We start from the raw sequence: 13,832 nt of genomic DNA, 5'->3' as shown, positions 1-13,832 counted from the left end.
CCCAAGTTGGCCACCAAAAGATAACCTTTCTGGAAATTTGGTGGCCCAACATCAATTTTTAATCACAAAAATCACAGGATGTTGTTTTCTTCTTCCCAACATTCTGCAAATCTTTATCTTTTCATCAAATTTCCCCTCATTTTCCATTGCTCTGAATGCTCAAAATGTCTTGTCTCATGCGGTGAAGATTTATCAGTTACATCATCTGGCAGTTGTTTTATATTACCTGAGATTGCAATGTTGTTCTATGTCTGTCTGTCACTTTATATCACCTGTCATTTATTTTTTTCTTTTTTTTTTGGTGCTAAAATTATATCTGTTGTGGATCCCCTCTATTCTGCATACACCCCTTCCCCTCTCCCTCCCCCTCCCCTCCACCCCCCTCCCATGAGCTGCTGTTTGTAGATACCCTATTAAAATGGTCAGCAAAAGTGCAAACAAATGCTAAATCAAATGACCTAAGAAGAGCCAAATTTGCTCTTGTGAACCTGCCATCGATCGCCATCTCAAAGGGACTGTAGGATTGTACAAATGAGTTACTCCCAATATAGACATTAGTTACACCTGATAATGAACATTTCTATTTCACTAAACTCCTACAATGGATGAAGCTTGCAAAGTGATTGTATTTTCCCCAGAAACCAGAGCATAATTTTGATGAAAGCAATCGAGGACTCATCATGAAACTTCAAAATCGCAGGTTCTTTTTGTCTTTATACCCTGTAACATCATGGTCTATTTTGTTGTACCAAATAAAGTTCACGAGACCAGTGCTTTTCCACCTTTAAGTGCTTTCCTTATGACGTGTTGAAAGGATCTATTTCTGTTACATATTTTACTGTTTTTATCGACAAAAGAGTACATAGGCAGAGAGCATGGTACAAAGAGGAGCTGTATCCAGGTCAGCCTCAGATGTGTCATCACCAATTTGGCCCAAACCACAGTGACACGGGAGAGTCAGGCAGTCACTATTTTGCTGTGTTTCGACCCGCAGAGGAAATTGTCATTGTGATAAAGAAGCGGTGGATCTCGCATCCTGACTCGCAGCGATGTGCTTGTTTTGTTTGTTTTGTTTTTGTTTTTTCTCCCTCATCGCCGTGAACATTTCATTGCGCGTGTTCACTTCTTCTCCCTGCCTCTGTCTTTTCGGTAAATTGGAAAGTTTGTGTGCCCCCCTGGTTTACATAGATAGAAGTATCTTTATGCGCTGTGGTTGTTTTATGAAGTATTGCGGTTTCATTGGCTGCTTTTACTTTATCCCCCTGACAAGCAAGGCTGCTTGTGTCCTCATATATGAACAAGTTTCCTTGTTGAAACCCATTTTACCATTGATTGCGAGCATGCAACAAGAGAGAGAGCGGTTCATCAGTGATGTGCCACTGTAACATTAATATGTGCAGACCATGTGGCATCGCTGTCTCATAATGCCGCAAGTGTGGATTAGAGATCGAATTTGTCGCTGAACAGATGCTGCCTGCAACATTGCTTCAACCGTGTTGTCGGCTTGCCGGAGTTTGCGGCCGATTCTCAGTTGCCTCCTGTGGACACTGACTACGAAGTCTGCGACCACCGTTCCTCAGGGAAACACCACTACTATAGTTTGGCTGCAAGTTTGGACTCATCTGAGAAGCCCAAACTTTTGGTTTTATAGCGGCTGATTGACGATAAGCGTTGTGGTCAAGTCAAGGTTGGAATGATCAGCGTGTTTTCTGAAAACTTTTCAGCAGATCGTCCAGCAGTTGGACTTCCAGCGGAGGATTCGATTGTCCGTGCTGTAATGTAGATCAAGCGATAATTGCTGCCAAGTCTCTCTCAGCCCTGCAGAATTAGCAAGCTGCCTCAATTCAACTTTACAGTACTTCTGGGTCGAGTTCAGGCCCTGGCACATTATCAGGAAGAGCTGGTTGCCTGTGATATAGATGTATGGAACTGGGCATGGACATGCTCACAAACCCCAAAAAAGAAGGAGGAAAAAGGCTGAACAATAAGAAGCAATGTTCATTTCTTGGGCCATACTCATATGATCATGTACTGATGAATGTAACTGTTTTATATCCATTGTAATACATGCTGGAGGCATCTAGTCTTTGTGGAAGATACACATCCCTTTGCTCTGACTGTCCAACGCCATCCTTGTTTTATTCTTCTTTGAGACTCTGTCTGCTGCAGATTGATGTTCATCAGTGATGATGGAAGATTATAATGCTGTGAACTGGGATATTTGCAACGAGTCATTCCGTGTGCAAAACTTGGTAGGAGTGGCGACTAAGAATAACGACAACAAATGAGCAATGATTGACAAGTTGCCCTATTTGTACATCGACGTAATTAGGTCAATGTAGGGCAACTTGTCAATCAGTTGCAATGAAAACAACTCGACAGAAAAATTTCATCAGTTTGAAATGAGCAGTGTGCAATGACACAAAATAGTCATATTTGTTTAATGACACCATGCATTGCCAGTATATGGTGTTGGTTTTCTTTACTTTTCATAGCAGAATCATATCTACTTCTTGTGCATGTGCTTTTATTTTCTACTGTCAGGATTTGGCTTTTGACATCATGTCGGGCGAGAAATCTTGGTGCAAAATCAAGTGAACATTTTCTTAAAGCTTGCAATTTATTTGCATGCATTAGGTGTCTTCTGAATTGTTGCATTTACGTTAAAAGCCTTGCCTATATGATGGTGATCATACAAGATTCTGAAATGTCACACTGTGGATGCTACACCATGTTTCTGACATTTCAGTATCCTTTCAATGGCACAAACTTCATACTCTTTCAAATTCCCATTCCCAGAAAATTTTGTTACAACTTGTCTGTTTTTATTCAAATTCATGAAATTGTCTGTTTTTGTTGGCCTGTCTCCATGGATATTGATTGTCATTGTAATCTTATATTGAATTTGAGAGGTTTTGGAAGATTCAAAACGAGACTTGCCCTGCATCTTCAGTATGTTGCACAACAGGTGGTTTTTAAAGATTATATATAAGGAAAATTGTATAACTGCTGCTTCTGGACTATGGACATTGATAATTTGTATGTTTTCATAACTAGATGTATCTACATAATTATCTTGTGTTTATTAACAATTCCATGAGACAATGGGGGAAAGATAAAGTTATCTCAAGAGGCTAGCTTGGTCCCTACTTGATCTGTTTCTAATTTCATTAAGTAAATATCATTCAATCGATCGAAAAATTATGTTTGCATTTTGATATTGATTTTTCTCTTTTCTTTTTTTTCTTTTTTTTTTGGGGGGGGGGGGAGGGGAATAAGCACATGTGTTTGGTAATCAAAAAGCAGTAAAATAGCAGTGATTATCAATTCTTTTCTGTAAGATGTACCATTTCCATGCCAGAATATCATGGCTCTCATGGAATCTCCTTTAGAGTATAAGCGAGGGACATTTTGTATACATTGAGTAGAAGTAGACAGAATGAATGCTGCCACTTCTGCAATGTTGTACCTGCATTATCTACAAGAGTTCTCTCCCCTTCATCATTCAAGAGGGCAGAACTCGGGAGATGTGACTACCGTAAAGCCAGACATTTTCACGTTCATGAAAGTTTTGCAACTTTTGCAAGGAGCCAAGATTCAGGAAAGTGAAATGCTTGCACAAAGTTTTTGTCCATACTATGTTTCGAATGTCAGTTCTGGTTCGCGAAAGTTTCAAGCCGCGGAAAAGGCTGTCCACTCCAGTTCCTGAAAGTTTTATGTTGCAAAAAAAGGCCTTAGGCTCCAATTCACAAAAGTTTCATGCCACGTAGAAGGCTGTCGGCTCCAATACAAGAATGTTTCATGCCACAAATGTGTCTGTTCTTACCGTGTATGTTAGTCGGAGCTTTAATACGACAGTTCATGTTTTTCGTTTGTCTGCAGGTGCGAGAGATCTTTACCGACGTCTTTGTACAGAGCCAGAGACTCGACCACCTGACGGCAGTCATGGGGTTGCATCCCCGCTACCTTGCCGCGTTCTGCCGGACGCAAGACTTCATGCTGCGGGGCAACGGGCCCCTCCCCTACGACTACAGACACTACATTGCCATACTTGTGAGTATACCTCGTCCTTTCCACCTTACAGAGTTGTATGTAATTCGCCCAATATGTCTCTCCCTCGCCTCATTCTAGGATAGGTCACTAGATCGACAGCACAAAAGAAGTGCTGTATTTCTTCTTATTGTTACTGCATATGCCGAATATTTCGCGAGGTTTTTCTTTTTGCGAATTTCGCAAGTCAGGTACTATTTGCCAAATTAAATACACGCAAAAATATTGACTCTGATCCTGATATGAATGTGACGTACACGTATACATTTCTCTGTTTGGTTCAGTACAACATGATCGCGAATTTAACCACTCACAAAATTGTTGGGAAGTCCCACTTCGCAAAAATTCAGACTCTCTAAATATATGGCCTATACAGTGTCATAAATCAGACTTGAATACCTTGAATTCTGCCCAGTGTGCTTTCCTTGTAGTCAAGCTTGAACATCAGACTAATTTCCAGGTATACCCCTCTCAGCCCTATCCAGTTTTCATCCACCTATTTTTGGAAAAGGCAACAACATGGTGGCAATGGGTCATGCATCCTTGTATAGAGACATTTAGCATTACCCTGATGACTAAAGCATTAGGGTTTTTAAAAAAAAAGTTTATTGTCAATATATCACTAATAATCACGAAAGTTATATCAGGGTAAATTCAATATCAAGCTCATCCTTTTCTGTCCAATATGTGGACCCCCTTCTCCCCACTGTAGTAGTGTTTTTGTAGCTCAGAAGGTGGACAGATGTATTCATAATGCTGTATTCCAGAGTGATGAAATATTCAACCAGAACGGAGGAATGGGACAGATAGATTGGACTTTCTGTGTCGTATAATCCCGAAGTCCAAAATCCGAAATGACTATGTGAACAACGAAATAGAGATCTACATTTTACTACAACTGAGCAAAGCAGTATGCATTTGAAAAGTGCTAGCAAACAGACAAACAAACACATTTAAAACTTTCCAAATAGATTGGAGAAAACCCATATAAAAATGGATTATTTTGGAGACTGCATTGATTGTTAACGAAGAGTGGAATGATTAAATATGTTTGCTGCCCACCAGGGTGTGGTACATTCAAAAAGTGGGACTAGCGCAGGCCTACTAGAATGGAATTGCCTGTCAGCGAATATGTGTACTGAAGCATACACTCATTGGTAACGTTTGACTCCAGTGGAGACTTTTCGGCTGCTGTGTGCGGCGTGTAAAGTTCCACTCAATTTGTCACAGGGATTCTTGAATCTATACAAGTTTGGCCAACCTTTGCAATACATAGTTCCCCCGTGTTACCGGGCCTTTTAGTAGTGTATCGAGCTAATCTTGGATGCAGCATTCTGGAAAACATCACAAGGGCAGAGATTCTTGCAGGTGTTTTACGCACGGAAAAAAGCAGTAGAGGTTCTTCACCCACAACCAGGCCCCCCCCCCCCCCCCCCCCCCCCCCCGTGCCATCTCAAGCAGGAGTTATTTCGCATGGAAGACATTGCCCTCAAGAATTTGTGCAGCGCGATTAATAGCCTCTCTTCAGCCTTGCATCTCTCCCGACCAGACCAGAGTTCTTCTGGGCATTGAGCTCTGGCTGAGAGAGGCGATCGATACCGGAGGAGATTAAGACTGTTTTCACTCCTCCGTAATAACATTTAAAGTTCTCCGTCAGCTATTAGTGGATTACTAACCAAGGCTGGCTGTCACAACATGAGCAACCCTTTCAGCGTGTGGTGATAAACTTGGAGACACGTGCATGTATGTTTGTGTGTTCATGTGTGTATGTGTTTGTGTGTCTGTCTGTGTGTGCGAGTGCGACTGCTGGGAGGTCTGTTCAACTGTAAAAGCAAGAGCTACCATAGATGACCCTATCTCACCATTCGTAAACAGATCTTCTGCTCCAAAGATCTCCAAAGAGAAAGATGGGGGGGGGGGGGGAGCAATGGAAAAAATGAAGGAAAGCAATACAGAGTTCTTATGACTACAGGTCTTGATGGCAATTTCAGTAGATGGGATCAACAGTGATTCGATGGGGGGAGAGCCAGGAGGACAAAACATATCTCCCAAATCAAATTTGTGTTCTCACGTTCATATCGATGAGAGGGTTTGCTGTGCTAATCAGATAAACCTGGCTCTCCCCATTATGCGACTCTTGTACCTATGTACTACTTCTGTGGGATCATTGTGTTAAAAGATACCAGATTTGAGCTGATGGGCGATAGTGTGACCCATTTTTCATAGCAGATAATTGCGATAGCGCGACCCATTTGTATTGTCTTTCAGGACGGGAGGTCATGTTTGCGTAGATAATGTCTTGAGCGATGAATGTCGTAGGTTGAAATGACAGTGCTATCACCCTGTCAGTCATATGTTTGCTTCTCCGAGAGGACTTGAGATTGTAGCGAACTCTTGTTTGAGTTACCTACTGGCAAGAAAGAACTGTCTATATATTTCTTAGATTCTTTGCGTGCTTCTCCTTCAAACACACTGCCAAAATGAAACCAAAAATATAAATGTAAGAATAATGGTGGTGGGGTTGGGTGAAGAGGTAATTCAGTGCCTTGAAAGGAGAATAACCTGTACAGAACAGAAAGTTGTGTTAAATGATGTTTGTGGAATGAAAGGGAGTTATCATTGAGAGATTTATTGAAGTAATAGATAAATATAAAGAAAATTGACAAAGTAAAGGTTAGTTTGCCCATCAATCTTGGAGTTTTGATGATCCCTCAAAGAAACCATTTTGTCATGTGATAGTGACTGCTTTCCGTAGTGTTTGTCAAGTTTGTAGGAATACATTGAAATGTTTTCTTCATTTTATTGTGCCAGTTCAAAAAGATCACTCTTTTGGACAAATTCTCTCATAATGATGAAGCTGCTAAATCCGCAGTATTTTCAGAAATCAGTGTAAGTAGTAGTAATTACTGTATGCACCATATATTTTAGTGAGATTTTAATTTTTGCGAATTTTGCAAGTTGGGTGCCATTCGTGAATTTAAAAACATGCAAAATTATTAACTCCGATCCTGACGTGAATGTGACAACATTTCTCCGTTCAGTACTGTACTCCACAGTTGTGAATTTAACTACTCGTGAAATTGTTGGGAAGTCCCGATTCACAAAAAATTATACTCGCCATTATGGGAATGGTGTATACATTATTGGTCTTTTGTGATGGAGTAGGTGTTTATCTATGCAATGTGACAGGCATTGTCACTGGTGGTAGACCTATTGTGAAACTTTGACGTCAACCTTGGATATACACATGTGTAAATGTGTCTAAATGTCCAGTGGACAATGGTTCACGAACGTCACCCGTCCACTGTATACCGGAATTTGAACCTGGTATTTATTTTGTACGTGTAGCCTCAGCTGTCATTATACTGTTCTCATTTGGAATAATGGTTGGTATATGGAGGAAGTGTGCCGTTGTGCACGTAGGCACTTTGCCCATTGGTAAAAGGAAATGTTAGAATCAAACAATGCACATGTAGTGAATTACGCCTTCTCTTTTGATCACTGTAGAAAAGTTTGCTTTCGGCTTTTCTGACCTACCAACGATTCACAAAAGGAAAGATGAACTTTGACAATATTGTAGAAATGGAATATAGAAAAGCAAATGCAAAAGAATGATGGCTGTTGAGCATTAGGACTAGAATCATCCTTTCATTTCAACATGCTAGCAAACTGATAAATGGCATCTGATTTTATTCACAGATTCGTACTGAATATGCAGTCTTTATTAAAGGGACTGTACAATACTGGTTGAGGTAGGGATTCTTGTTTTGAACATTCCTAAGTGAGATAATGAAAAGCCTCTTATGAAATATGAAAGAGCATGTAATTTTAAGAAGGATTCAACGTTTATTTGGTGAAAATTGGTTTTCAAATGGCTGAGATATCCCAAAAAGTGCTAATAATAAAAGGCGACATGCCACAACTTTATTAGTATCTCTTTGTTTCACCTTGTTTTTGGATATCTCAGCCATTTCAAAACCGATTTTCATCGAATAAACTTTTGATACCCCATAGAACTGCATGCTCTTTGACATCTCATAGAGTGGTTTCTGAATATCTCGCAAAACGTTAAAAGCTAGATCTTTACTTCGACCAGAACTGTACACACCCTTTAAAGTAAAATGACAGTGACTGATTGATGGGCAATTTGAAGGTTTAAAAATGAGAATCACTTACAGACAAGAATGAAAACCACAACAGACATTCCATTTCATTACTTTATATTCCGTTGAGTCACATTCTGTAGAACATTACCCAATCCATAATATGCTTCATACACACTAAAGGACAGTATGACCCATAGGCACATTAACATCGGAGATATTCATGAATGCACATATGCAGATATTCACTTATATTTATGAAAACAATCTTGTCTACAAATGATCCGTATTTTTAAATTTGCAAATTGCCCATCAATCTGTCATTGTGGTATATCATCTTGCAGCAAAACAAACTTGAAGACAGTGTGGTGGGTGACACTGACATGTAGAATATTGACGTATAATTTCATAGATAAGATTACCATTGTTTTGTTTTATGATTGATGGGTGAATGGGATCAAATTCCAGATCATTTATAGTATGTTAACAAGTTAAGCAGAGGTGAGCTGTTACAGATGGGGAAAAAAAAAAATCCCCGTTAGGCCTTACCTGTATGAAGAGGGGAATTGACAGTTTCTTTACATTTCCTGTGTATAAGTTCATTAGAGGTAGACAATGGTGCCAAGATTTATGTACATTGTATGTCAAAATATGACCATTTTGTTTTCATCAGAGTTGGGCTTATGAGTGTTCATCTATAAAAGCTCCCCCCCCCCCCCCACATGACAAAGGGGTCATCTGTGATGTTTATACTTCTACATGATGTTTACTGCCATAAGCCATGTTTTGTTCTGTCTTGTTTTTTCCTTCACACAACTTTTACTGTAATGACAATGTATCTACGGACAATGCTGACTTCTGTGGCTTGGTGATCAATGTATCATAAAAAATGAAATCAAAACTGTTGTGCAGTTTGTCACAAATGGTTAAAGGTCCTGTTTACCTTTGGGAGCAGTGATTTCAAAAATGTTCAAGATATCACATTTGATGCATGATATATGCTATGTGTAGGTCTGTTGTATCACAAAACATCCTACCATATAAAATTTTCGCAATAAAGCCTAAAATATAAGTGCTTTCTCAATAAACTGTAACTGTAGACGGTTTAGTCTGGAAATATTTTTATCATGACTATTGTTCACATTTTGTGTATTTCATAACACTTTTAATAACATCAATTATATGGATTCAGATTTTTACAGTAGTTGTTTCCAGCCCTAACTCACATTTTAGAAGTATTTTGAAGCACAAATGCTGGGTTTTTATTTCATTTGCAAATGGATTATGTGGAGTGATTGATGAGGTCTGAGTGACATTAGCGACCTGCACTATGGATCCTGATCAAACAACAGTCACCTGATCCACACGGAGAAATGACAACTGTAACCCAAAAGAGGAGATATATCTATGGAAGTTTTATTGTTTGTTTATCTAGTAAAGTTGGAAAGCAAAGAGCAGCTCTGTTGTATTCGTGACCAAGTTGTGATGAAGGCAATGACAATTCTAATTGTCAAATGGATCCAACTTTGGATAGGGAAAATGTTTGCCAGACAAAAGGTAATAAATGACGACAGAGGCGTGGCAGTCCACATTATTGCAGCATTTATCAAATGAGAGGTAAAGAGGCGGGAGTATAATGTGCCAAGAATGCAACTCTGCAGTGATTAACTTTGCTTGAATTGACTTCACCTTGGAAGTGACATAATGCAGGCTATAAAGTAGCTCTATTATACGAGTAAGCAATTAGAATTAATTACCGTCAGTTCAGACATCGCATTGCTGTGTGAGGTATAGAGACAGGAAAATAAAATGAAAAAAGAAATGGAAGAAAAATAAAATGGAACAAAATGGGGGAACATTTTCTGAATTGGATTGCAATTTGATGGGTTGAAATACCACAAGAAAAAAAGACAAAATATAACACAGAAGAGAAATGGACAATATATCCGTGCAAAATGTATTTTGCTGTGTGCAACTTCAGACTACACATTGTAGAATGACAGTGGTGGTAGATATGCATTGTGGATATGTGACCAAAGGCCCTTCTCTGCATTGTGGGTTCAAAATGTATGTAAGATGGCTTTTCATATCACACAAGATGCTCCCAAAAGGTTGACGAGTGCGTTCATTGGGAATGCAGCGAACAACCAGCTGCCCCAATATTGGGGGATCTGTCCAAGTGGATTTTCATTGGTGCGCTCGTGTATAGTGGTTTACACCACATATCGTGTAAATTGTTCTTGATAGCATCTACTTTTACAAGGGATGTAGCTCCAATCTATTTGGGCTATTGTCTGTGCATTTTTTTTTTATTACATGGCATACAATTATAATTGTATGATACAGATGAAATGTTCATGCATAAAGTCCATACATTATCTGAAACAAATAACCTCTGTAAGCCCTTACATTATGGTAGTGCACAATTCATTGCTTTATGACTTTGACTTTAAGAACAGTGTTGCCCCCCCCCCCCCCCCCGCTAATTTTTGTTAGTCAACCAATACAGATAGTGTACGATTAATCTCAGTACTACATGAGATCATATTATTCACAAGTATGTGGGTACAATAAGCAAATGATTTCAGCGGATTGAATACAATGTATGGACTGAGGCTGTATTAATGCAATATAAAGTTGTATTCTTCCGTATGCATGGGTGATGTAGTCTTGATGGAGGCACCCTTTCTCAAATGGGCCGTAGTGGGATCGTGCGATGGGTATCAGCTTGACTTGATAGCTGACCACAAAATTGAATGAAGTGCTGCAGTCGGTTCTGAATTGCAAGGAGAGTCCTGCCTAATTCGTCAATCCTGATATCCATAAATGTGTCAATTATTCACACAAAAAAAACCCTACACATACACACACACACACACACACACATGCACACACATTCACACAAGTGTTCCGCAGTGTGGACTCATATTTTTTTGTGTCTTGTAGATGATGATGCATATCAGTACAATAGATGCCAATATCTATGGAGGTGGCCCCTTCGTGATCTGCCCACTTTTAGTCAAACAAGGTGTGTTGCCCCAGTGGGTTCAGTTCTATTATTTTGTATGTACAGTGTAGGTCCCTACTCCTCAACAACCTGTGGTTAAAAACATTTGCGTAACGGCTAATCCTTACACCTCAGTCCAGCTTTGGACTTGTCAAACTCCCCCCCCCCCCCCCCCCCCCCACAAGACTGTTCAAAGCTTTTTAGAACAAACATCATGCTAATCAAGATTACATATTGTTGAATATTGATGAGCAGACCTCTGCAGTGCTAGTCTTATTTGTGGAGACTTGTATACAGTTTTTCGAAATGTGAAAAAGAACTGGATATGTCCTTGTCATGGTGGTGCTACACAATTTGCCATTAACAAAAGAAACAGCGTTGTGGGTCGTCCTGAAGGGATAATATTATTTCTTAGAATTTTCCAGAATTGCCCCCCCCCCCCATTTTTTTTTCTTTTTGAAATATTGTTACGTCTCCCTTATTATTCCTTTGTCAATGTCTCTTTCTCAAAGTAACCACATTAACAGCAGACTCAACATCCATTTAAATAGATTACACAAGCATAAACAGGTGGGCAGAGTTCATTTCTTGTATTGGAATGTACATGAGACCATTTTGAATTGCTGTGTTCCTGTATACTCGGCACTTCTTGGCAAGCTGCATCATATACCCTTTGTGTACCGCATAGAAAGCTTCGAAAGAAATGAACTTGAGGATGTGGTACAGCTTGAATAATAAAAAAATTTATGTTGAGTTTTGCAATGAGGCTACAGCATATGCTAAGTGAGGCAAGGCACATCTTTCCCAGGTAGTCTTTCCTGCAGCCCATTTGCAACTTCTGGGAAGTAAAACTGCTGAGCGACAGTGTGAAGTATAAAGGTCATGAAAGAGCATGATCTGAAATTCATGAAATTTAGTCTATAGGTCATCTTCATAATTACATAGAATTTACCTTGAATAGTATAGTCATTTTATTTTTCAGCTAAAATCAGTGATGACATATATCTATTCTTGCATACTACATTGTATTCATTCATTTGATTTCATATGTGTACAACACATGCACAACTCCGGGGTTTGCAAATGGGTGCATACAATACAAACTACTCTATAAAGACATTGTAATCCATTGTTTTATTTACTTTCATGATAGATATGTCGCTTGTATTGCACTGTATCCGCGACAATAAACTCAATACCTCTCTTCTGGAGAAACATCAGTTTCAAGAAATTTGGAACGGCGTAGCTTGTGTTGCACAGGCCCGGTCGTACGTCGATCTGAAAAAGGAGGGTCTGCGAGCATGAAGACTAGTCTGCTGGGCAAAGCTTTTTCAGATGCAAGCTGATCTCTGGATTGAGAATATCCAGCTGCCCTGTACATGGTGGAAAATTCCACTGTGGTTTTTTTCCACTGCTTGTCAAGTCGGGCGAGATGGGGTTAGGGTATAACTTTAAACCGAGGCAATGCTTGTCGATACTCGTGCGGGGCTATTTTCGACTGGTGTCGTACCCAAAGTCCGAAGTTGATACGAGCATGAGAATGTGTGTTTGTGTTAATCGACATTGTGATGGTTATGCGAAAATTACCATTCCAATGGATGCTGATGGTACAAGTGTAGATGAGTATCCTGAAATAGACACATGTTTGGTCTCGTCTTCCAGACTTCTGTCAAGGGTGAATGTTTTTAAAAGACAGATGACATTGGAACAGACACCCTAAAACAAAAGCAGCATTTTCTTACACATACATTTCGAGGAAGCTTCAAAACTTCAATTAATAATAACAATGATGATGATGATGATGATGATGATGATAATAATAATAATAATAATGATAATGATAATGATAATGATATTGATAATGATAATGATTATAATAATAATAATAATAATGATGATAATAATAATAATGATAATAATAATGAAATTATAATCAATAATTCTTTATAGCGCATTAATATAGAAAATCATGACCGTCTATTGAGAGGCATTGTATCCCAAGATCACGCGCTACTGATGGTGTATGTGACTTCACTTTTAGGCTTGTTTTGTGGAGGATTTCTTTTTCTTTTTTTACATCACATTCGTTTCCTTGATTTTGCAATATGCTTCATGTATTATTTCATCACAAGTCATATTTTCTTTTTTTTTCTACTGAAACTGATGTGAGTTCTGTGTTGTAATGAGGACTCTAAAATGCAAGGGAATTTGCTGTACATGTGAGTTTGTTCAGTGAATTAGTTGGGCTAGGATGATGTGTGATAAGGTGTAGATGATTGATAATGACAGTTGAGGACGTGTAGAGAAGAGTAATGGCAAAATTGGACAGACAGTTATCTGTTAGGGGTCTTTAGTGCAGCACGATTTATGACGTGATTTGGTGCAAATGTATGTCACGTAGAGAATTACGTACAAAATGTTTACCTTGTCTTGTAGTTATGATTAGTCAGAATTAGAGAGAGAGAGAGTGAATCCACAGCATGGTATGAAATAAAGCCAGTAGTCCAAAAATTTTGATGAGAAAATGTTGATTTTGTCCAAATTTGATGGTGTTTGTAGATGATGTACATTATTCGGTATTTTTTCAATTTTGTCAATTTCAATTTATTTTCATATTTCTCACATATATCACAATATAAAGTAAATTGATACGAAATCTATACAGAACATAA

The 13,832-nt window shown here is 38.9% G+C and overlaps 1 protein-coding gene across 2 annotated transcripts in view; it reads left to right on the top strand.

Moving 5' to 3' along the window:
- The window catches only part of LOC139724814 (sestrin-1-like), an 80,849-nt gene that overhangs the window by 49,871 nt on the left and 17,146 nt on the right, over window positions 1-13,832 (top strand). For both annotated transcript variants that reach the window (XM_071635937.1, XM_071635938.1), the window contains one exon: window positions 3,883-4,053. In XM_071635937.1, coding sequence (XP_071492038.1) covers window positions 3,883-4,053 — 171 coding nt within the window. The remainder of the gene's footprint in view (window positions 1-3,882; window positions 4,054-13,832) is intronic.

This window comes from Diadema antillarum, unplaced genomic scaffold, assembly GCF_040938485.1.
Source record: "Diadema antillarum isolate AM-2024a unplaced genomic scaffold, OU_Dant_1.0 scf00000231, whole genome shotgun sequence".
Taxonomy (NCBI): domain Eukaryota; kingdom Metazoa; phylum Echinodermata; class Echinoidea; order Diadematoida; family Diadematidae; genus Diadema; species Diadema antillarum.
This window is presented reverse-complemented; position numbering and strand designations above follow the sequence as displayed.